Source organism: Jaculus jaculus, chromosome 6, assembly GCF_020740685.1.
Source record: "Jaculus jaculus isolate mJacJac1 chromosome 6, mJacJac1.mat.Y.cur, whole genome shotgun sequence".
NCBI lineage: Eukaryota > Metazoa > Chordata > Mammalia > Rodentia > Dipodidae > Jaculus > Jaculus jaculus.
In genome coordinates this window covers 64,376,978-64,399,037 of record NC_059107.1, presented here as the reverse complement: position 1 = coordinate 64,399,037, position 22,060 = coordinate 64,376,978, and the positions used below count along the sequence as shown (strand labels likewise).

Here is a 22,060-nt window from a genome sequence, read left to right as displayed (position 1 = left end):
TTGGATTCACCAGCTGGGGACCAAGCCTTCAACACAGGAGTCTTTCTTGGGGGACATTTCATATCCAAGTCACCATGGGGGAAAGTAGAGAGGGAAGAAAAGAGAGAGAGCACACTGGGAAAATACTGACAACAAATATAACACAAAGATTCTCTACTTTAATCGGTTTTGCAGACAATAAGAAACACATTAAACCTTTAAATGATGTGAATAAAGTCCCCAGAATAAAAAAAAATGCTTATTCTTCCCTAATCTAAGAGCCACACTAGAACTTCATTTCCTCCATCAAATTAGCAAGTGTTTATTTAGAACCACACTACCCAATACTGGTGATGGTTTGATGGATTGCACAGTAAATGTGTAGATGGTGTTTGTCCTATGGAGTGGGGACTCTCTGATCCCCATGGAACTGAGGCAGTAGTAAGACATAAAAGTCAAATATTGGCCCAAATCCACGCTGTTTAGGCGTCAAGCACTTGGTTCAGTGCAGGTGGGGATGAAAGTGAATAGAAAACCTTTCTGGAAGGTGAATACAAATCTCTAGAGACTGACAGCTTAACCATATGTATTCCCTTTCACCTCATATTTATTTTTTGAAGCTGTCACAGTATGTAGCCCTGAGTGGCCTGTATGTAGACTATGTAAACTAGGCTGGTCTCAAACTTGCCACAATCCTCCTGCCTCCCAAATGCAGGATTACCAGCCTATGTCCATGTCTGGCACGTTTTATGTTTTGAGACGGAGCCTCAAACGGCCTAGTCTGGAACTCTGGATCCTCCGTCAGCCTCCCAGAGATGACCTGACAGGTGTGCACCCCTCCTACTGATTCTGCCTCAGGAGCACTTCCCATGAGAAGAACCAGAGTGGAGCCATTTTGCTTGAGGCTGTCCATGCGATGTGGCAGCTGTCCATTATGCGCGCTATGGTGACGTCATAATGCACATTTACTATGTGGAACGACAGCATAGGTTAGTGCACAATGCAGCTCTAAATGAAGAGACACAAATGCGTTGTGTGTGCATGCGGCTGGAGGCCCGGATTTCTGTGGGCAGAGATGGTGGCCTCTCATTCCCATGTTGAGGTTTCCGTTCCTCGTAAAGCGATGCGCTGAGTTTCCAGGGCTGGCCGTCGGAGCCTCGGGTTCTGCCTCCGCTGACCAGGCTCGCGGGCTGGGCTCTCCAACCGGGACTTGGGCGGCAGCGTCCTGGCGGTAGACCGCAGCCGAGGTGCCGCGCGGGCCGCGGGGCGCGCGCCACACCCGCCCAGGTCCTGGGCGCGCGGTCAGGGTTCGGGCGTCCGCACCTCCCGGCGGCCTAAGGCGGGCGTCCTGGACGAGGGAGCGGAGGCGTGGGGAGACGCGCAGCCCCGGCCCGCCGCCTCAGTCGTCTCGGAGAAGGTGCCCGGGAGCGAGTCCGAGTCCCAGCAACCCAGGTGGGCCATGGCACGGGCGTGCGGGAGCGGGATCGCCCGGGAGGTGCTCGGTGGTAGCCCGAGCCCTGTAGCACCCTCGGGGCACCAGCCATTCGGCTTACTCTCACCCCGTCGCCCGTAGCTCCTCGGAGGCGTCCGACCACAGGGTCATCGCAAGCCACTCCGAGCTGTTCGCAGCCGCTCTGGGCAACGTGGACTGGCTGCGGTTCTGCCTGAATCGCGAGCGCAAGGAGAGAGTGACTGACGACAAGGTAAGGCTTGCAGCGTGGCGGCAGGACTGACACTCGCCCCTTCTCCAGCCCTGCAAAATGTTCTTCATAGAGTGGCCACCCCGTGACAGCCCGAATTCTTGCATCGGAGGCCCATTTGGGAGTCCCCCGAATGTGAGCGACGGGGGTGGGGCACTGGAGGAGGGTAACCCCACTGCCTACACTGGGCCCAGAGCCCCATCCTACTCAGCTTTCTCCTGCCCACTCTGGATCTGCAGGGCTTCACTGCCATCCACTTCGCCGCCCAGCAGGGCAAGCTTGGGTGTATTCAGGTCTTGGTAGAGGAATACAAGTTTCCTGTGGATCTGCCCACCAGCCATTGCCAGACCCCACTACACCTCGTTATCCACCGAGACAACAAGGCGGAGGTCCTCCCCTGCATTCACTACCTGCTCAAGAAAGGGGCAGCCGTCAACTCGTGAGTTCAGCCTGCTCCAGGAAAAAGTCCTGAACCTGGGCAGGCAGGATCATGCAGACAGACCAAAGGACAATGGGATAACAAAAACCAATCATTTCTTACATAAAGCAGTCAGTGAGTTCATCTGGTGTTCTGATTAACAGACTGGACTTTGGAAGAGGGTAGACCCAGTTGACAGAACCCTAACTTTGCCACTTACGCCGGGAAGGAAGCCAGACAGCCTCAGTGCTTGAGTCCCAGACTCAAGTTTACACTGGAATCACCTGGAGAGGCTTCACAACTGTTTAAACTGCAGCTGAGGACTGAGTGAGCCCGCATTACCAAAAAGTCAGGAAGAAGCCAGGTGTGGTAGCACATGCCTATAATCCCAATGTTCAGGAGGTAGAAGCAGGAGGATCAGTTCAAGATCATCCTTGGCCACAGAGTGAGCTCAAGGCCAACCCAGACTACATAATGAGACTCTGTCTCAAACAAAGAGTAGATGAGCTTGATAAATTTTCTTTTTTTTTTTTGTTTTGTTTTGTTTTGTTTTTCGAGGTAGGGTCTCACTCTAGCCCAGGCTGACCTGGAATTCACTATGGAGTCTCGGGGTGGCCTTAAATCATGACAATCCTCCTACCTTTGCCTCCCAAGTGCTGGGATTAAAGGCATGCACCACTATGCCCAGCTTGATAGATTTTAAACAACCCAGTTTTCCTCCCAGCAGATCTTAACTGTCATATTAATATATTCCTACAGTCAGAATTTCATTGCTCATTAAGTTCAATCTCTCCTTCTACGGTACAGGCACTTAAGATCCAGAGAGGAGAAGGAACATGGCTAAGGTCACCTTTAGGTGGCAGTACTGGGTCTTTAGAAGCTAGCTCACCTGCCTATCTGATGTCCTTTGTCTTCTTTTTGCCCTCTTCTTCATGGTGGGTCCCAGTCAGACATGCAACGGCTCCACGCCCTTACACCTGGCAGCCCGAGAGGGCCTGCTGGACTGTGTGAAGGTCCTGGTGAAGAGTGGGGCCAATGTCCATGCCCAAGATGCCTTATGCTGCAAGCCCATCGACCATTGCAAAATATGGAACCATCGAGCATGTGCTCGGTGAGCATATGGTGACTACCTATTACTTCCTGCAGGGCCCTTCCCAGGGCTGAGCTTCCAAACGGAGGGTTGGAAAAGCCAGTGGCAGGGGCATAAGTCTAGAGAGTAGGTCCCCTGCAGGACATATTCCAGTCTGCATCTCTTCAGGTTGAACACTACCGTTCTCCTTTCTTGCCTAAGCCCCTCAGCTCCTCAGCACCTTGCGCTAAGGACAGTGCCCAAGCAGAATGGGTCTTGGGCCATCAGACACTTTCCTTCCCTCACAGGTCCATTATGCAATGGGAATGGGGTGTCTTGCTTTGCCCAACTCTGGAAGCTCCTCCCACCCCCACCCTAGTCCCAGGAAGCTCATTCACTGCCATAACACATCTCCCCCTTGGCCCCAGGTTCTTGAAGGATGCTATGTGGAAACAGGACAAGAAGGAATTTGCCCATGAGATGGGGAAACTGACCAGCCTCAAGGAGAAGCTGGCCCTCATGGAGCACCGTTACCTAATTAAGTATCAAGTAAGAGGGAGGCCCCACAGGGTGTGGTTGTGGTGAGAGGCATAGATGGAAGCTCTCCCATCCAGAGCAAACCCATCCCCTCTGCTTAAATCCTCCCCTATAAACCCTTCCATCACTTCAAAGGTCTTGTCCTTTGCCAGAAAGCAGTTATAGCATAAATTGGAAAGCATTTATGAGCCCTTCTTGGGGCACTGCCCCTTAAGCTTGCAGATCCAGCAACGGGGTCAGAGCATGGTCCATCATGGGTCCATCAGGACCCACACAAGTTAAATAGAAGATGTCTTCCTCTTAGCAGACACCTAGCCTTCACTGTGCACTAGGCACTTGCTAGATTCCAAGGACTCAAAAATCAACAAGGTGTGGTTCCCACTCAAGGAACTCAGAGGCTGCTAAGGAGCAGGTCCACAGAAGAGGTGGTCCTAGAGCGTACTGGAAGGGATGCTTCAATGGTGTCCTTCAAAATGAGCAGGCATATGGGTTGGCCATATGGAGTAGAACAGGGCTCACACATGGAAGGACAGCTGTATGGAAATGCATGGGGAGCACATAGGAACACAATGTATGCAGAAAACAGCAAATTTAGGGTATCAGATGGAAGTTGGAGATATAAAAAGTAGCAGTTTGGCAAGGATCCAGCCAGCTCCTCTGGCTAGGGAAAGGGGGCATTTTAAGCAGGTATCACGTAAAATAGAAAACCCAGAAAGATATTCAGCATCTTAAAAGCCTCCCAAAGGGCTTCCAGGACCCTGTGACTTCCTGCTACTCCAGCTGTGGCCCATTCTAAGAAGTCCTTGTCTATTTCACCCAGCCCTCAAGTCACTTGCCCAGAGGAGGCAAAGTCTGTTTCCTATGATCCTAACCCTTCCCAGAAGTGCTCCATTGGGTCATGTGGCCATTACTATTCCAGTGCTCCATTGGGTCATGTGGCCATTACTATTCCAGTGAGCAGAAGGAAAAGAAAGCCAAGAAGCTGAAGACTTAGGTCTGGAACGTGGCTGATGGGATTAGAACAATGGGTTTAGCCTAATCAGAGGCTGCCCAGGGAGCTGGGTCAATCTCCAGAGTACCTGGTTGCCTAGCAACAGTCTAAGTGCTACAGTAAGGGTGGAGACCTTCTGAGACAGCTGTAAAGGACAGAGCTCTTCCCCACGTGACTTCCAAAAAGCCTACCCAGCTTACAGCTACCCAAATGCCCTCTAGCCCTTTTCAATTTTCTCCTTCCCACGTCAAATATATAGTTTGCCTTTCTTTGCCCACTTAGGGCAGGATATGCCTCCACTAGCAACTGAAGGTTTCCCAGGAATGACAGGGACTTGTCGCCGTTAAACTTGAGGTGTTCCACAGAGAGGGAAGAGTGAGTCTCCCTCCTCAAGGTGGAGGCTGTCCCAGGTTAGAGCAGCAGCCCAGATCTTACAATGAGAGAGGGATGCTTCCCCCATTAGGGCAGGTGTCTCTCTCATCAAAGTCGGGGTCTCCTTGCTTTGAGGACAGTAACCTTTCAATCAGATGTGAGGTTTTCAAGGACGCTAGGCATTGGGCCTCGTGCTAAACCAGCACAGGAGCCAGCCTCTCCACTGCCCTGTGCCCTCCTTCCCTTGTTGCAGGGAGAACAAAGAATTCTGAGACAGGATGAATTCAAGAAGTGGCTGCACTCCAAGCAGCTGTCCCAGTGCCACTCCCGAGGCTCTGACCTCAAGCAAAAGGCTGTTGCTGGACCTAGGTCCCTGGCCCTCTCCAAGACCTTAGGATCCCGGGTTTCCAAGATCTTCCATCCCTCTGTGGAGGCACGACTGCTGAACTTGCCCCAGCCCACGCCGCCACCTAAGCCCATCTACAGACAGCACACTATCAGTCGGCCGAAGTTGTGGAATTTTAGCAATAACCCTGCCAGACCCCCTACCATTGACATCAGCTATCCTCAAGGCATCCGCCTGGGTGTGCATCCTGAGCCCTGCCAGCAGCATGACTTCCAAAGCTTCCTGGATGTGACTCGGAATTCGCTGGGGGGCGCGTGGCTGCGTACAGTGGATGGCCACTGGGTGGCGCCCGTGCCCCGGCTGCCATTCGAGGTGATAGTTACTGCGCTGAATCCTGGGTTGAAATCATACAGGATGAAGGTGCCTCAAGGCTTGCGTCCCCTCAGCATCCTCAGGGTGCCCCAGAAGAGACACGTGGCCAAAACCTGGCCCGACTCAATATCCATGAGCCTGCGTGAGACCTTTGATGAAGCATTCCTCGCAATTCTAAGAGACCAGGGGCTGCCCAACCTGCCCTCCTCCAAGAATCTCCTATAAAGTTGTTTTGGAAGCCTCCCAGCGAAGCCTGAGGTATAAATTCCTGTTGTAGAACCAGAAAGGACTGTTTTTGGCTTTTCCACTCCCAATCTCAAGGTCAGGAGTCCACCTTCAGCCCTCCCTCCCTCCCTCTGCCCTACAGCTGATTCTAGGCCACCCTTCTCTACAGAGCAATCTTCCCGCTCCCTACCAAGTCAAAATCAGAACAGAGCCCCAAAGTTTTCCAAGGTAGGAGGGACTTCAGGAAAATTTGCCCCTGCTATTTTTCCTGAAGCTAGCTCATGGCCACATTCATCTGGAAAGTTACACTTTGTGAAGGGCAGCTCGAATGTTACCTGGCACGAGATTCTTTGCTGCTGTGGCTGTTGTCCCTTCTTCCTAGCCACCACTAAGGTATGCAGCTGTCATTCTAGGAGCTCAGGCACCTCTGAGAGAGGACCTAGGGCTTCCATAGGAGAAGCAAGTGCCTGTGCTTCCACCAGGAAGCTGACCCTTTGTTAGACATCACAGCTCACTCATTAAACAAACATTTATTGAGTACTTTCCACAGGCCAGGTGCCAAACCAGGCAGTTGATACAAAAATTCCAAGGCCATCCCTGCCCTCAAGGAGCTTCCAGTCTAATGAAGAGACAGATCATATAGTAAGCAGAGGGCACACAGGGATCTGTATTGAGTGCTGGGGTAGGTCTGGGGGAGAAGAGAGGACATCCAAAGCTCCTTGGAGGAAGTAAAATCTAACTCAAGACAAAAGGAAGTAGCAAACTGAGTAGAAAGAGATCAAAGTCACAAAAGAGAACCATGGTCTCTGCCTCCAGGAGGCTGGGCCCCATAGTGCAAAACCACAGTGCCAAGGCCAGCAGAGACCTAGACACCAACAGCCTCACATACCATGCTAGGTGGTCTGGACTTTATCCTGAGGGCACTGGGGAGCTTTGGGAGGTTTCAGGCCAGGGAATGACTTGGTCAGCTGTGAAGTTTACAAAAGCACCTCTGGCTGGCCACAGGACAGAGATACACTGGAAGTGAAAGACAGTGTGGGAGATCTCAATTAGCTGTTGTTAAGAAGACAGATGGCAACTTTAGAGATTGGACCTGGGCAAAAAGAGAGAGCAGTAAAAGCCTCCTGGGCTACCCTGGAGCCATTGCACGCACCACAAGGGCCACCAAAGGGCAAGAGGGGAGCTGGGGTTGGAGGTCATGGCTCAGTCTCCCCAGAGTCCCTGCAACCATCAGGGGGGGGGGCATAATCTGCGCTGGTGCAAATGCCCTCCAGGCAGCCCACAACAGAACCCAGAGACTCCAGTGTGCATAGGGCAAGCAGAGAAGGCTGCACCAAGACTGAAGAGACCACCACCCAGAGAAGTGCTGGAAAGCATGAGTCAAGACCAGTGGGCTGCTGGGTTATCCCTGGAAGGCCCCTTACCATCACTGGAGAGCACTGACCAGAAAATAAAAGAGTGCAAAGTCACATGAGGGGGAGGAACAAAGTAGACAACAAGTAGAGTTGGCCAACTGTCAGCCACTGGTAAAGACACCAGCCTCAGGTTCTCTGCCTTCTCTACCCATCTGTGTGGCAGAAACAGGCCCGGCAATCTTATTTGAAGTGAAAAGCAAAATTCAGGAAAAGGCAGACTGGTACCTTGAGAACAGAAATATAGAAGCCAATGAGATGAAGGGTACTGGTAGGACTTTGGGCATGGAACAGAGTAAGCTGCAAAGCACAGGGGTCTTCCTGGTGGCAGTCCATCTCTGCACTTGGTGGCCTCACTGTGAGGTATAGAGTGTGGCCAGAGGCAGCTCTCTGTTGAGCCCTTGCAAGGCACTATAGTTAGAGTGCAAGGTCAACAAATGCTGGTCTGTGTCTGAGATAGGGCCTGCCTTCTTAGAAGGTAGAGCTCACATCCCTCCAGGAATCAGGGGCACATGGGAGAGTGCGAGACCAGTGTGCTCTTAGAGTGACAAACAGCCTGTCCCAACCTCATTTCTTAAGAAATAGGACACAGCCCAGGCTACCTAGAAGCCATCTTTTTTTCTTTGAGCCTGAGATAGAATTCAGCAAGAAATCACTCAGTTTTCTCAGAGGAAGACTTATAAATAGTATTACCATAGATGTTTTTCTACAACTCTAACCAGTCCTAAGCTGTCTCTGCTCGCCACCCCCCACCCCACTTGCCAATCAGAGACTCAGAGAAGGAAGAGATAGAGGGATAAGCCTAAAAAAGGCCTCACCAGCCTCCTCACCTCTACTTCCTTCTCATTTAGGACCCCAACAGTCTCTTCAGAAGGAGTCCCTGGAGCAGAAGACTAGCCAGCTCAGGCAGCAGGTTAGCAGGCAGAGAAGAAGATGAACTCCTAGGCTGTTAAGGCAAACAGTGCCACCTCTAACCTTTATTCAAATAGGAATCAGCAACTGGACAAAAATCACAGTTCAAGCGCAAACCCCACTGCTCATGGAGTACCAAGCCTTGGCCCCTCTCTATGGCCATCTGTCCAGAAAACATCACTGACTATTCTCCAACTTCACAGACCCAGCCCTACTTGCCCCAGCTAAGCCAGAACCTCCCAGCCCACCTTGGGGGCAGTGGGGGGGAGGCTGAAGACACTGCCTCCTGGCCATGTCAGATCTGCCACAGTGTCCCTGGCAGCACCCAAGCCTCCAGAGGGTGGGTATGCTTCAGAACAGAGGGGAGGAAGCCAAGGCTGGCAAAGTTCCCTCCAGGCTCCTGGGCTTTGCTAGTCCAGAGGCCCAAGGGCCTGACTCTGCTGGTCTTGCTTCCCCCCACATTCCCCCTAGGGGGGTCAGTATATCTTCTGACGACTGGGTAGAATGGCTTCTTTGATGAAGGAGAATACAACCAGGATCCCTAAGCGTTTGCCTCGCTTGCCTTTGGTGAAGTAATTGGAGACCACGTCATCTGTGGAAACATAGGTGGAGTTAAGTTAATGTGTGTATACAGTTCTCACCTTTGGAGGCCCTGTTTTATTACAGAGCTGAGTGCCAGTCCCCCCACCTGGTCCCAAAGCCCATCCTCACCTCCCGGCTGCACAGTGGAGGGCAGGACATTCTCCCCAGCCGAAAGAGACACAAAGAATGCAAATGGGATTATCCATAGGCAGAATGTGAAGTACGCCAGGACCTGGCAACAAGAGAAACTGAGTGCGGTACCCTATAGGTGCCTGGAAGGACCACCAGATCTCTGCAGAGCCAACCCCCAAGATATTCTCAGAGACAATTCACTGGGGTGGGAGGAAGTGCACAATGACTGAATGTCCTCTAGGAAGTGACCCTGTTTTGCCCAGGTGCTTCTCGTTGGAGAAGCCTCAGGAAGAAGCAACCTTAGCAGGCAGCTGGAGGGAGCTAGGGCCAAAGGCTGAAGCCCATCCCTGCCCCATAAGATCTAGGCCCCAGAGGCCAGACCAGTGCTACTTCTAGGTTTGGGGATGACCTGTGGAGCACCCAAAGGACTTACTGGGGAGAGCAGTGTCCTTCCACCTCAGCCAAAGGGATTCTTCTGTTTCCCTAACACCCTGCTCTCAAAAATCATATTATGTTTTGTGTTTTCAAAAATACACACTAAGCTGGGCATGGCAGTGCATGCCTTTAATCACAAGCATTAGGGAGGCAGAGGTAGGAGGAGTGCTATAGATTTGAGGTCAGCCTGGGACTACAGAGTGAGTTCCAGGTCAGCATGAGCCAGAGTAATACCCTATTTCAAAAAAACAAACCAAAAAACCCCACATGCTTTTTCAATGGAGTTAATTTCAGATCATAGCTAATTCAAGTCCCCTCCACTGCCCTGTCCCTGCCATCAGCCATATATGCTAAACACAGACACTCCTTACCTCAGAGAAAGGGTAATATTCTTCTGCAAAAAACTGAAAGGCCAGGTAATGGTTCACCACCACTAGCCCTGCAGGGGATGGAGAGTCAATCAGTGGGGGTGCTACAAAAAAAAAACAAAAAAACAAACAAAAAAAAACAAAAACAACCACCACCCTGGGGGCTGGGAACCCAAGTGTTGACTGTGGCCAACTAGGAGCATAGCTCTGAGCCAAGTGCACAGCTATGTAGACCTCCATTCCTCATCTATCACTATGAGAAAGAGACAGAGAAATGATGATCAGCCCCAACTTGACCACTGTAGAGGACAGTACCAGTAAAAGTGTAAGGCAGTGAAAGTGCTGGCAACTTATACAAACAAGACTTCTATTACGTAATCCACAGCATGACAGGCATCTGTTTTTTAGTGAAACACCCAGTATGGAAACATACAAGCACAGGCAGGTTCCTCAGAATTCTGGGGAGGGGTCCTTTCCCACCCTGCCAGGAGAACCACACTAGTCTGCTCTGGTTATGTTCTGGCCCCACACGTTCCTCCTTAGTACACAACAGTTTATGGCACAGAACAAGCCAATGAGCAGAGCTGGAAGACTACTGCTCAGAGGCTCACGTCCCTACCCGCTACTCTGGCAGGATGAAGAGCAGTACCAGAGAACATGTCATCTCACAGAAGCTACCTCTTTTCTCCCCTCTTGCCTCCCCCATTCTAAGATGAAGATGGCCGGTCTGCTACACCCAGCCACACACTAAAACTAGGGGGCCACTGAAGCAAAGGTGACGCCTTGTGTCTACAGTGTTGCTTGAATGTCTCTAGGAATCCAAAGGGCAGGCAAGGAGAATGACAGAATGAAGCCAGGGGAGTCTGTTGGTGGCAAGGGGCTCCTTTCTGGTATGTGACACCCAGGGGGCCTGTTCTCCAGCTAAGGATTCAAACACAAGCGCCTGTTGAACAGATTCTAAGATGAAGTCACACCCAGGCACTGAGGAACTGGCCCTTGCTCTAACACTCTACCCTCCTTGTTGAAAATATGCTCTTTCTAATGTCTCCCACAGTTGTGCAAACACAGCACTAAAATAGCCCTGACACCACCTTTACCATGAACATCTATGCCTATCTATAATCACATACCACAGGCCTACTGAGCCAAACAATCTTGTTGGAAACATCACCTCTGAACAGGAAGAACAGCTAAGGCCTAGAGAGGGGAAACAACTTCCGGGGAGGGAAAGCATGGCAGGGTCAAGGCAGAGGGCTAGGGTTTAAGGCTGAGCCTGAGACTAGGAAAGGCAGTCCCTAAAACTCCAGTCTTCTTTGTAGCTTGGGCTACAGATGAGGTCTACCTGACAAGGAAGGGCTTCATGCTTTTTGGACCAAGGAGTTTCTTAGAGATGGGAATTACTCAGCCCATAACTCTGCCAACCCACAACCATTTCTCCCTTCCCAAAACCACCTTCAAACTTGCCTTTTTGGGAAGGGCCCCCTAGAATGTAAGCCCCCACCCAATGCATGCCAGCCCTGTGGCCAGCCAAGGCAGGCTCCAGGGTCGTCCTCAAGAAGGAGAAGACATCTCCCAAGCACTCAGCCTTCTAGAGGAACTCAGTGGTTTGTTCCTCTCAAAATCCTCTTCAGTGGTTGGGGTACAGCTGGCCACACCCAGCCATGTCAACTGCCTCGCTACCTCTGGATCCTTTCTTACCGCAGGACAGGATGAAGTTAGGTGAGGTCAGCATGATGAAGGGGAAGGTCTGCAGCAGGCCAAAGTAAACTAGGTTGGTGAAGAGGCCCACACCTATCATGCTGGTGGGAAAGCGCTCGAAGATGTAGAGGCCAATCAGCACTGCCGTGGAGAACTGCAAGAAACAGATGCGCTGCTGCAAGTGACCCTTAGGCAACCTATCTGGGCTGGGACAGCCTGTTCTGCACAGCACTTGGCTTGTGCCTCATTCTCCCACTTTCATAGTCACATGGCTCCCCAGCCTCTCAGCTCCCAAAGGGAATCAACTTTGAAGATCTTTTCTCAGGAGGTTTTTGACAGCGAACCACAATAAGGAAAAACATCTTACACACACCAACACAAACATGCATATGTGTAACCAGAGTTCAAATTCAATTTTATTCTATTATTATTATTTTCAAACCAAAGCCCACGTGCATGCTCACCGTATCTCTACTACTGGGCTATACCCCACTCCCTATTTTATTTTTGGATTTTTTGGTGGTTATTTTTGAGGTTGGGTCTCACTCTAGCCCAGGCTGACCTAGATCTCACTCTGTAGTCCCAGATAGGCCTTGAACTAACCATGATCCTCCTGCCTCAGCCTCCTGACCTATTTTATTAATTAATTTGAGAGAACAAGAGAGGGAAAGAGGCAGGCAGACACACACGGGGGTGGGAAGGAATGGGAACACCAGGACCTCTAGCCACTGCAGACAAACTCCAGACGCATATGCCCCCTTGGGCACCTGGCTTAAGTGTGGGTCCTGGAGAATTGAACTGAGGTCCTTTGGCTTTGCAGGCAAATGTCTTAACCACTAAGCCATCTCTCCAGCTCCCTTTTACTTAAGATGCTGAACATGACCTACTGAACAGATAGCATAGCTCAATAGTGCATCAGGCTTGCAAGCTGAGAAGCACTTCTGAAGACTGTGTAGTTGTCAATTCTTAACAAGTGCTACTTGTTTTAACTGCTGAACCAACTACCTCCATAGGCTGAGCCTCTGAACCCAGACCTGAGGGCTAGGGTCTCATCTTCACCACCAACTACAGCCCCAGGCTATGCTCAATAAAAAGGTGCAAGTGGCCTGAAAAGATGGCTCAGTAACTAAGAGACTTGTCTGCAAAGCCTAATGACCCAAGTTTGGCTCCCCAGTACCCATGTAAAGCCAGATGCACAAAGTGGCACATGCATCTGGAGCTCATCTGCAGTGGTTAGAGGGGAGTGCCTATGCTTTCTGGTTCTCTTTTCTGTCTCTCTCTGCTTGAAAATAAGTATATAGGGCTGGAGAGATGGTTTAGTGGTTAAGGCCCTTGACTGCGAAGCCAAAGGACTCAGGTTCGATTCCCCACGACCCACATAAACCAGATGCACAAGGGGCACATACGTCTGAGGTTCGTTTGCAGTGGCTACAGGTCCTGGTGTGCCCATTCTCTGTCTATCTCTCTTCTAACTCTCTGCTCACAAATAAATAAAAATAAAATATTTTTTTAAAAATAAATATATATTGGTTTTTCGAAGTAGAGTCTTATTCTAGCTCAGGCTGACTTGGAATTCACTATGGAGTCTCAGGGTAGCCTCAAACTCACGGCAATCCTACCTCTGCTCTCAAGTGCTGGGATTAAAGGCATGCACCGCCATGCCTGGTTTTAAAAAGTATATGTTTTTTAAAAAAGGTGCAAGAGACAGCAAGCACTAATTGAGTTGAAAGGCAATGGACTTTTCCTAGCTAGATGCACTCTCATCACAGCCTTCCCCTATAGCTGCCAGGAATCTGTCTATGGCCTTGACATCATCCACAGAAGAGACATCTCTCACAAGGCCAAAGGCAGGGCCAGAACCTACAGAAGTGCTCCCTTAGATGAATGACTGGATCTGATTAAGAAGGGGGTGGTGTCAGGCGTGGTGGTGCATGCCTTTAATCCCAGCACTCGGGAGGCAGAGGTATAGGTGGATCGCTGTGAGTTCGAGGCCACCCTGAGACTCCATAGTGAATTCCAGGTCAGCCTAGGCCAGAAGTGAGACCCTACTTCAAAAAACAAACAAAAAAAAAAAAAAAACAGAAGGGGGTGGTGATGAATAAGCATTCAAAGCTCCCTCTCCTTAAGGCTCTTGCAGGTTCTAAATGGTGACTGCAGAGCCAGGCTGGGGCCAGACACTATAGAGACAGCGATTCAAAGGCAAAGCCTGTCAACAGGGCAGGCACACCCCACTGTTACCTTAAGGAATGGAGTCTGCAGTTAAACAATGCCTCCTAACAAAGGAGGCCAGGGGAGACCTGGGCCCTGGAGTGAGACACAATAGCCAGGGTGTTAGGGTTGAAGAGGTGGTTCAAGTAGGTCGGAGTGCTTGCTGCACAAACATGAGGGTCTGAGTTTAACCCCTAGCAACCCGGTAAAAAGCAGAGCATGGTGGCAGCTCTCACACTCTAGAGACTGAAGTAGGAGAATCACTGAGTTCAAGTCCTGTCTGGGGTGACAGAGTTCCAGGTCAAAGGCTAGAAGGAGACCTGCCACAAAAAAAAAAAAAAAAAAAGAAAGAAAGAAAGAAAAAGAAAAAAAATCCAACCGTGGTGGCGCATGCTTTTAGTCCCAGTACTGAGGAGGCGGGGTAGGAAGATCACCATGAGTTCGAGGCCAGCCTGAGACTACAGAGTGAATTCCAAATCAGCCTGGGCTAGAGTGGAACCCCACGTGGAATAGAGGGAAACAAAGCCAAGCATGGCTATAACCGCAGCACTGAAGTGGGTAGAAGACAGGCTCCCGGATCAAGCAGGCTAGCCATAAAACAAGCAGCTCCAGATAAGTGGGAGCCTCCGTCTCAGAGACATAAGGGCAACTAGAGGATGTCCTCTTCCACATAGGTACGGGGCTTGCATATCTGCACACATACGTGCAAACACCGCACGAATAAGAACCAAGGTGCAGGTTAAGGAGATAGGCAAAAAACAGAGCCTGGGTTTTAGCATGCAGGCCAAGTCATACCCACTTTCTGCTTTTGTGGCCCAACAAGACTAGTGGTCTCCTGGGGAAAGCTGCTACCTACCCAGATCATGTATTTTATGATTCTGCTGGTGGCCATGGTGTACTCTTCTATCAGTTCGGCCAGGTAGTAGAGTCCGGCCGCTGCAGGGATGGGAGGGAACAAGCAGGAAGATCAACCAGGGCCACTCTGTGCAGCCAGGTCCCCGTCCACCCTTCCCAGACTCCAGAAAGTCAAGGAAAAACCAAAGTGCCGCTGGATTGCTGGGTTGCCCCGAGAAGTAAAACTTCGTCAGGACAACTACGGGAAGACTTCATAAAAAAAAAAAAAAAAAGTAAAGCCTAACGTCTGACCAGAAAGTTTAATTTCACTCATTCATTAGTGTGGGTCAGGCGCCAGCTAGGCAAGAGGGAAAGGTCCCTCCTCCGGCCCTAGCTGGAGCACGGGGGTGGGAACAGGCAAACGGGGCGCCAGTTGACTCCCGGGCGAGAATGCTCTCCCGGGCCAAGAACCGCCTCCGGAGGACTTCCGGGAGGAGACCAGGTCCGCACTGAGGCCGAGGCCGAGCTCTGTCAAAGGCGGAGAGGGCCGAGGACAGCCGGCCGGGAAGGTGGGGGCAGTTAGCCGCCCCGGCGCGACCGGGCCTGGGCCCGCCTGCACGGGCGCGCCGGGACGCCCAGCCGCCGGGCTCGGCACGAAGGCTGGACGTGGGCTTCAGCCAGGGCAGGCGGCAAGGAACCGGGTGCGCACCGGGAACCCGATCGCTCCCGCACTCTCACCGACGGCCAGCGTGATGAAGGCCACCTGGATGAAGAGCGACAGCCAGCTCAGCACGTACATGAACCACATGGCGCCCGCCGCTCCACGGCCGCCGGCACGGGCCTGCGCGCTCCGGCACCGGCGACCCGGAGCCGCCGCCGCCGCCACGGAGTCCCCGCCCCACGGACGCCGCGGCCTGTAGCCACGGGCGAAAGGAGCGGGGCCGCGTGCCACCGCGCGCCCGGGCGTCCGCGAGCGCCGCCTGCCGGTGAGGAGGACCGAGCGCGCTGGCGCCGCCCCGCCCGGCCCTCGCTCCGCCGCGGAGCGCGCGGCCCGCGTCCTGGAGCGCCCCGGTGTGGACCGCGCCGGCTCAAGGGGTGCTCAAGACCGGCTCACCGCGCGTGACAGCCGCGGGTGGTTTTCTTCAGGGCAAGGAAGCTGGGTCCAAGCGAGGTTACCATCTAGGAACCTCACGGTTACCGGGGTGCCCCTAGTTGGGCACCCTCGGGCCTGACTCTCCCACGATTCTGAGTTCTTTTGGAGTACGTCGGAGTTTTTTTGTTTGTTTTGTTTTGTTTTTGTCAAGGCCTGGGTTACGCGAGACGCACCCAGTAGGCACTGACCGTACCACGCTTCTGTGGGGCGCACGGGAAGGATCCAGCCCTTGTGAAAAGTCTCCATCTAGTGGGCGGCATAGGCATTCAAAATAAAGTTAGGTGTGACCTTGTGCTTCTTATCTCAGAATCGGTTGTTTTGAGACAGGACTCAAGGTGTTCTCCAGCACACTGTATAGCTGAGGATGGCCTTGAATTTCTAATCCTCCCTCCTCCAATTTCCGAAGTGCTGGGATTATTGGAGGCCAGAGGACAACATCAAGTATCTTCCTCAATTATTCTCCACCTTATTTGCCTAGACAGGATGTCTCACTGAACCAAGAGCTCACCATTTCAGCTAGATAAACTAGCCAGCAAATCCAGGAATTGTCCTGTCTACATTACCCCAGCCCTGGGATTATAGGTGCATGCCACCACGCCAGTCTTTTTACATGGATACTGGGAATTCAGACTCAGGTCTTCATGCTTGCTCAGCAAGCACTTGCTCCACTGAGCCAGGGAGGATCCGAACTTGGCAACATGGACATTTCAAGGCCTGCCTGAGCTAAATGACTTTCTTATCTCAAAAAAAAGTGTTGGGGGAGGGGGTACTGGGAAGATGGCTTAAAGCCCTTGGCTACAAAGCCAAAGGACCTAGGTTCGATTCCCCAGGATTCACATAAGACAGATGCACAAGGCATGTGTCTGGAGTTCATTTGGAGTGGCTGGAGGTCCTGGCACACCCATTCTCTCTCTCTCTCTCTCCCCTCATTCTCTCAAATAAATAAATAAAAATATAAAAAATATGTTTAAAGGCTGAGGGGATGGGGAAATGGTTTAGTGGTTATGGCATTTGCCTGTGAAGCCTAAGGACCCAGGTTCGATTCCCCAGGACCCACGTAAGTCAGATGTACAAGGGGGCACATGTGTCTGGAGTTCCTATGCAGTGGCTAGAGGCCCTGGCATGCCTATTCTCTCTCTCTGTTTCTCTCTCATAAAAATAAATAAAATATTTAAAATTTTAATTTTTAAATTTTTATTAACATTTTCCATGATTATAAAAAATATCCCATGTTAATTCCCTCCCTCCCCCCTGACACTTTCCCCTTTGAAATTCCATTCTACATCATATTACCTCCCCATCTCAATCATTGTTAAATTTTTTTTTAAAGGCTGGGGTAGGAGAATCACTGTGAGTTCAAGGCCATCCTGAGACTTCATAGTGAATTCCATTTAATCCCAGCAGCATTTGTGAGACAGAGGTGGGAGGATGGCTGTGAGTTTGGGGCCAGCCTGAGACATAGTGAATCCAGGTCAGCCTGGGCTATAGGGCAAGACCCTACCTAGAAAAATCACTTATAATCGAAAAAGCCAGGCTGGAGGAATGGTTAAGGTTTGCCTACAAAGCCAAAGAACCCTGGTTCCATTCCCCAGGTCCCACATCAGCCAGATGCACAAGGGGGCGCATGCGTCTGGAGTTCGTTTGCAGTAGCTAGAGGACCTGGCATGCCCATTCTCCTCCTCCTCCCTCCTCCCTCCTCCTCCTCCTCCCTCCTCCTCCTCCTCCTCCTCCTCCTCCCTCCTCCCTCCTCCTCCTCCTCCTCCTCTTCCTCTTCCTCCTCCTCCTTCTCTCTCTCTCTCTCTCTCTCTCTCTCTGTCTCTCTCCCTCCCTCTTTCTCTGTCAAATAAATAAGAGTGACAGACACAGAGAGAAAGACAGATAAAGGGAGAGAGAGAGAATGGGCGCGCCAGGGCTTCCAGCCACTGCAAACGAACTCTAGATGCATGCGCCCCCTTGTGCATCTGGCTAATGTGGGACCTGGGGAACCGAGCCTCGAACCGGGGTCCTTAGGTTTCACAGGCAAGCGCTTAACCGCTAAGCCATCTCTCCAGCCCCAAATAAAAATATTTTTAAAGCCGTCTAGCAATGGAGGAAATGTAAGAGTTCTTCATCCCTCTCCAGAATTGAAGATAAGGGAAACTCAAGGCCAAAAAACTGCAAGAAGTAAAAGGCCCCAGCCCCACTGTTCCACGCAGCCCAACATGGAAGGGCAGGGCTCAGGAGTCCTGGGGACCAGGCCAAACTGGGGTCAGTGTTGTCATTTGAATGCAAAATGGCCCCATGGACTCATAAATTTAAATGCTTAATCCGCAGTTGGTGGCTCTATTCAAGCGGTTCTGGAGCCTTTAGGAGGTATGGCCCTGTTGGGGGAAGTATGTCAATGAGGATATTGCCATGCAGCATTATGGCCAAGCTTGGCTTGTGCTCTCCTTTCCCTCTGCTGATGTGAAACTGTCTGCTCTTGACATAATTTATTCACCATGGTGCTTTGAGTGTGAAATGTGCCCCACAGCCTCATGTGCTTTGAATAGTTGGTACCCAGCTGGTGGCAGTTTAGAAAGGCTGTGGAGTCTTTGGGAGGTAAAGCCTTGCTGTAGGAAGTGTGCCACTGACAGTGGATCTTGAGGTTTATTAGTCCATCCCACTGGGTGTTGATAGGTAGTTTGAGATTACTTCCTGCTGCCATAACAAGTTATGACACCCTGGCTGCTTGCTCTGCCAAGCTATCCCCACCATTATGAAACTTCCCCTCAAAACTGTAAACTGAAATAAACCCTGTCCTCCCTTAAGTTGCTTCTGATCGGGTGTTTTGTCCTAGCAAAGAGAAAGTAACATACCATTTGAGGGGTGGGAAGCAGGCAAACCCAGTCCTCCTTGAAGGACGAATGGAAGTGAGGTAGGGCAGTCATGCCAGGGACTCATTTCAAGAGTTTGAAGAGTCTAAGGCAGATTGCTGATTTAGTCATGCACAGACCCTGGTCAGCAAACATCTTACAGTCCTCTTACTCATGTGAAAATTAGTGTGTCATTTTGATTTAATGCCTAAATGTAGACCAATTCCAATCTATCTTATGAGAAAAGTCTGGGGGACTCAACCTCATATAGATCTCTTCTTCAGAAATCAATGACTAAATTGCTTCTTGGCCTTTTGTCTAGAACAAGGACAGAAGACACTAACTGTTAGCAATTCCCATGTTATTACTCTGTGCCAGATGCTGCTCTAAGTAAACTGGATGAACTGACCCACTTAATATCACATCTATGGCAGGAGATAGTGTCAGCAATGGCAAGGACAGAGGCACAACTCCACATTGTCACCCACAGCAGACTTTTGGCCTTTTAAGGACCTTGACTCAGGTAAAATAGATCTTTGGCCTAGATATGGAAAAGAATTTCAGGACAAGGCAGTATGAAGCAGAGGTGAAGCTTATGAAAAATAGAAAGAAAGGGGACCAAGAAGATAGCTCAGTTAAAGGTGCTTGCTTGCAAAGCCTGAGTTCAGTTCCTAAGCCACCCACAGAAGCTAGATAAAGAGTGGCACAAGAATCTGGTGTTCCTTTGAAGCTACACAAGGTGCTGGCATATCTGTAGACAGACAGACAGATGTTCGTGCACACACACACACACACACACAGAGGTGCAAATAAATACATTTTAAAAATGGAAATGAAGGTGCTCAGGGAAAGAATCAAAAACACATGAGAGCATGGACATGGGCTTTTCAAGGAGTCCTAGGGTACGGGAAATGGGTATAGTGCTTGTGGCACAAGCATGAGTGCCAAGTTCAGGTCCCTAGCATCCATGTGCATGCTTATAGTCACAGAACTGAGGAGGCAGAGACTAGAAGATCCCTGAGACTCACTGTTTAGCTAGTCTAGTTGGTCAGTGAGCTTCAGGTTCACTGAAAAAGCTTGTGTCAAAAAATAAGCTGGGGTGGTGCACACCTTTAATCCCAGCACTAGGGAGGCAGAGGTAGGAGAATCGCCATGAGTTCAAGGCCAACTTGAGACTACATAGTGAATTCCAGGTCAGCCTGAGCTACAGTGAGACCCTACCTCGAAAAGCCAAAAAATGAAAATAAAATAAAAAGCTGGAGAGTGATTGAAGAAGACACCACCGTCAATTTCTATCTTCCACACACATGCACATGCAATTTTCCGCACACAGGCATGTTTACATACACGTACGCACACCATACACACATTTAAGAGTATTTATATTTTTAATTTTTTCTGATTTATTATTTATTTATTTATTTACTAGAGAGAGACAGAGAATGGGCGCGTCTGGTCCTCTAGCCACAGCAAACAAATTCCAGATGCATGTGCCACCTTGTGTATCTGGCTTACCAAGCCTGGGTCCTTAGGCTTCGTAGGCAATGCCTTAATTGTTAAGCCCTCTCTCCAGCCTGATACACACACTTTTAAAAAGGGGTGTAGTTGGGTGTGGTGTCCAGCACTTGGGAGGCAGTGGTAGAAGGATCACTGCGAGTTCAAGACCATCGTGGGACTACAGAGTAAGTTCCAAGTCAGTCTGGGCTACAGTGAGACCCTATCTCAAATAAATAATTAAATTAAATAGTGGTGTGCCTAAGTGTCTTAGTAGTAGACACACACACCATTTTGATGGATGTCTTGTTACATCTCAAATGATTGCTAAGAAACTTCCCCCACCTCTCTTCCTTGAGTCAGGGTCTCATTCCAGTCCCATGCTGGCCTCAAACTCATAGCCTCCTGAGTGCTGGGATTATAGGCATGAGCCGCTATGCCCAGCTTCTCTCTCTCTTTTTTAAAAGGATCGTTTTTATTTATTTGAGAAAGTGAGGGAGGGGAAGAGAGAGTGAGAATGGGTGTGTCAGGGCCTCTAGCCAGTGCAAACAAATTCCACACACATACATCACCATGTGCAACTGGCTTCCGTGGGACCTGGAGAATTGAACCTGTATCCTTGGGCTTCTCAGGCACGAGCCTTAACCACTAAGCAATCTCTCCAGCCCTTTCTTTCTCTTTTTGAAAAGTGAAATTATAGAGTAGCTCCAGAAGTCCCTTGCATGGGGTTACAATATGGTGAGGTAAAAATCAGGAACCACTAGTGTTGCAAGGGGGTTTAGAGCATGCCCTTTTACTGTAAAAGGGATTTTAGTGAGATTACTAGACAATTGCAAGTATACATCTGGGAAGGGAGATAGACTGTAAACAGATTTATTTATTTATTTACAAGCAGAGAGAGGTAGAGAGAAGAGGGACAGACAGAATGGTGTGCCAGAGCCTCTAGACAATGCCAAACTCCAGATGCGTGCACCTCTTTATGCATCTGGCTTTATGAGGGTACTGGAGAATTGAACCTGGTCCTTAGGTTTCGCAGGCAAGTGCCTTAACTGCATTGCAATCTCTCCAGCCCCAACAAATTTGTTGTTGTTGTTGTTGTTGTTGTTGTAAATATATTTATTTATTTCAGAGGGAGGGAAAGAGAGTGAGTATGGGCACTCCAGGGACTCTTGCCACTGCAAACAAACTCCAGGTACATGCACCACTTTGTATGTCTGGCTTTACATGGGTACTGGAGAATTGAACCCAAGCCAGCAGGCCTTGTAAGCAAGCACCTTTAATAGCTGAGCCATCTCCCCAGCCCCATTAACCAAATATTAGTCATGTTGATTTCTTGAGGCAAGAAGCTTCAACCAGACTCCAGGCTGAGGGGTTCCTTTACCTTCCCAAGTCCTCATAATTTTTTTTCTTTATAACCTGCCTCAATAGCACCATCACTGTCTCTGTCTCATAGATAGGGAACTAAGACACAAAGCATAAATTCTTGCCCTAGGCCACACAGCTAATACTTGGAGGAGCCAGGCTTTGAATATGAGCAGCTTGACTCCAGAAACCAGGCACTTTTCACTGGTCAGAGTGGTTCTGTGTTTCCTCTTTTTGGCAAACAAGCTGGAGCCTGCATTAGCTCCAGAGTTCCTCTTTCACCTCTGGCTTTGTCCTCACAAGGACCACTGAACATACCTCATAGCTTTAGCTGCAGAGAAGCAGGGACAGAGGGAACCAGTCTCCTCTGGTCCCTTGCAGTGTCTTTATTAACTCGTCTTCATCACACTCTCACAGACTTACACCTATACTGAGCCCAAAACCAAGGACAGACATTAACTTGGATCTGTAGTCCCAGTGGCTCACCCTGCTTGGAGCCTGCAGATAGATCGTGGGCATTATTCTAAACCAGAAGGGGAGATTGAGGGCAAGGTTCCTTCACCTGGATCTGTTGACTGCTGCCATCTAGTGGAAACGAGAAGAGCTGCAAAGGACCACAACCACGAA

The 22,060-nt window shown here is 50.2% G+C and overlaps 2 protein-coding genes across 2 annotated transcripts; one reads left to right on the top strand and one right to left on the bottom strand.

Moving 5' to 3' along the window:
* The first annotated feature begins 949 nt into the window (after positions 1 to 949).
* Ankrd53 (ankyrin repeat domain 53) lies at positions 950 to 6,077 on the top strand. The gene is made up of 7 exons (XM_012951098.2): positions 950 to 968; positions 1,161 to 1,431; positions 1,553 to 1,682; positions 1,919 to 2,118; positions 3,044 to 3,208; positions 3,595 to 3,715; positions 5,320 to 6,077. Exons 1-7 carry the CDS (start codon positions 950 to 952, stop codon positions 6,007 to 6,009), a joined length of 1,596 nt encoding a protein of 531 aa, XP_012806552.2. The 3' UTR covers positions 6,010 to 6,077.
* A 447-nt stretch (positions 6,078 to 6,524) lies between these two features.
* Positions 6,525 to 15,461, bottom strand: Tex261 (testis expressed 261). Its single transcript, XM_045152579.1, has 6 exons — positions 15,329 to 15,461; positions 14,613 to 14,692; positions 11,549 to 11,702; positions 9,854 to 9,921; positions 9,045 to 9,147; positions 6,525 to 8,925 (listed from the first exon to the last, which is right to left on the bottom strand). The coding sequence occupies exons 1-6, from the start codon at positions 15,396 to 15,398 to the stop codon at positions 8,810 to 8,812; spliced, it is 591 nt and encodes a 196-aa protein (XP_045008514.1). The 5' UTR covers positions 15,399 to 15,461; the 3' UTR covers positions 6,525 to 8,809.
* Positions 15,462 to 22,060: the final 6,599 nt, after the last annotated feature.

Excerpts from the sequence above, each read along its gene's own strand:
- Ankrd53 (XM_012951098.2), top strand. Across the intron at positions 1,432-1,552 it reads TCCGAGTCCCAGCAACCCAG|CTCCTCGGAGGCGTCCGACC; the intron begins GTGGGCCATGGC and ends CGTCGCCCGTAG. Across the intron at positions 1,683-1,918 it reads AGAGAGTGACTGACGACAAG|GGCTTCACTGCCATCCACTT; the intron begins GTAAGGCTTGCA and ends CTGGATCTGCAG.
- Tex261 (XM_045152579.1), bottom strand. The coding sequence starts at position 15,398 with ATGTGGTTCATGTACGTGCTGAGCTGGCTGTCGCTCTTCATCCAGGTG. Across the intron at positions 14,693-15,328 it reads CTTCATCACGCTGGCCGTCG|CGGCCGGACTCTACTACCTG; the intron begins GTGAGAGTGCGG and ends CCATCCCTGCAG. Across the intron at positions 9,922-11,548 it reads TAACTTCATCCTGTCCTGCG|GGCTAGTGGTGGTGAACCAT; the intron begins GTAAGAAAGGAT and ends CATCCCCTGCAG.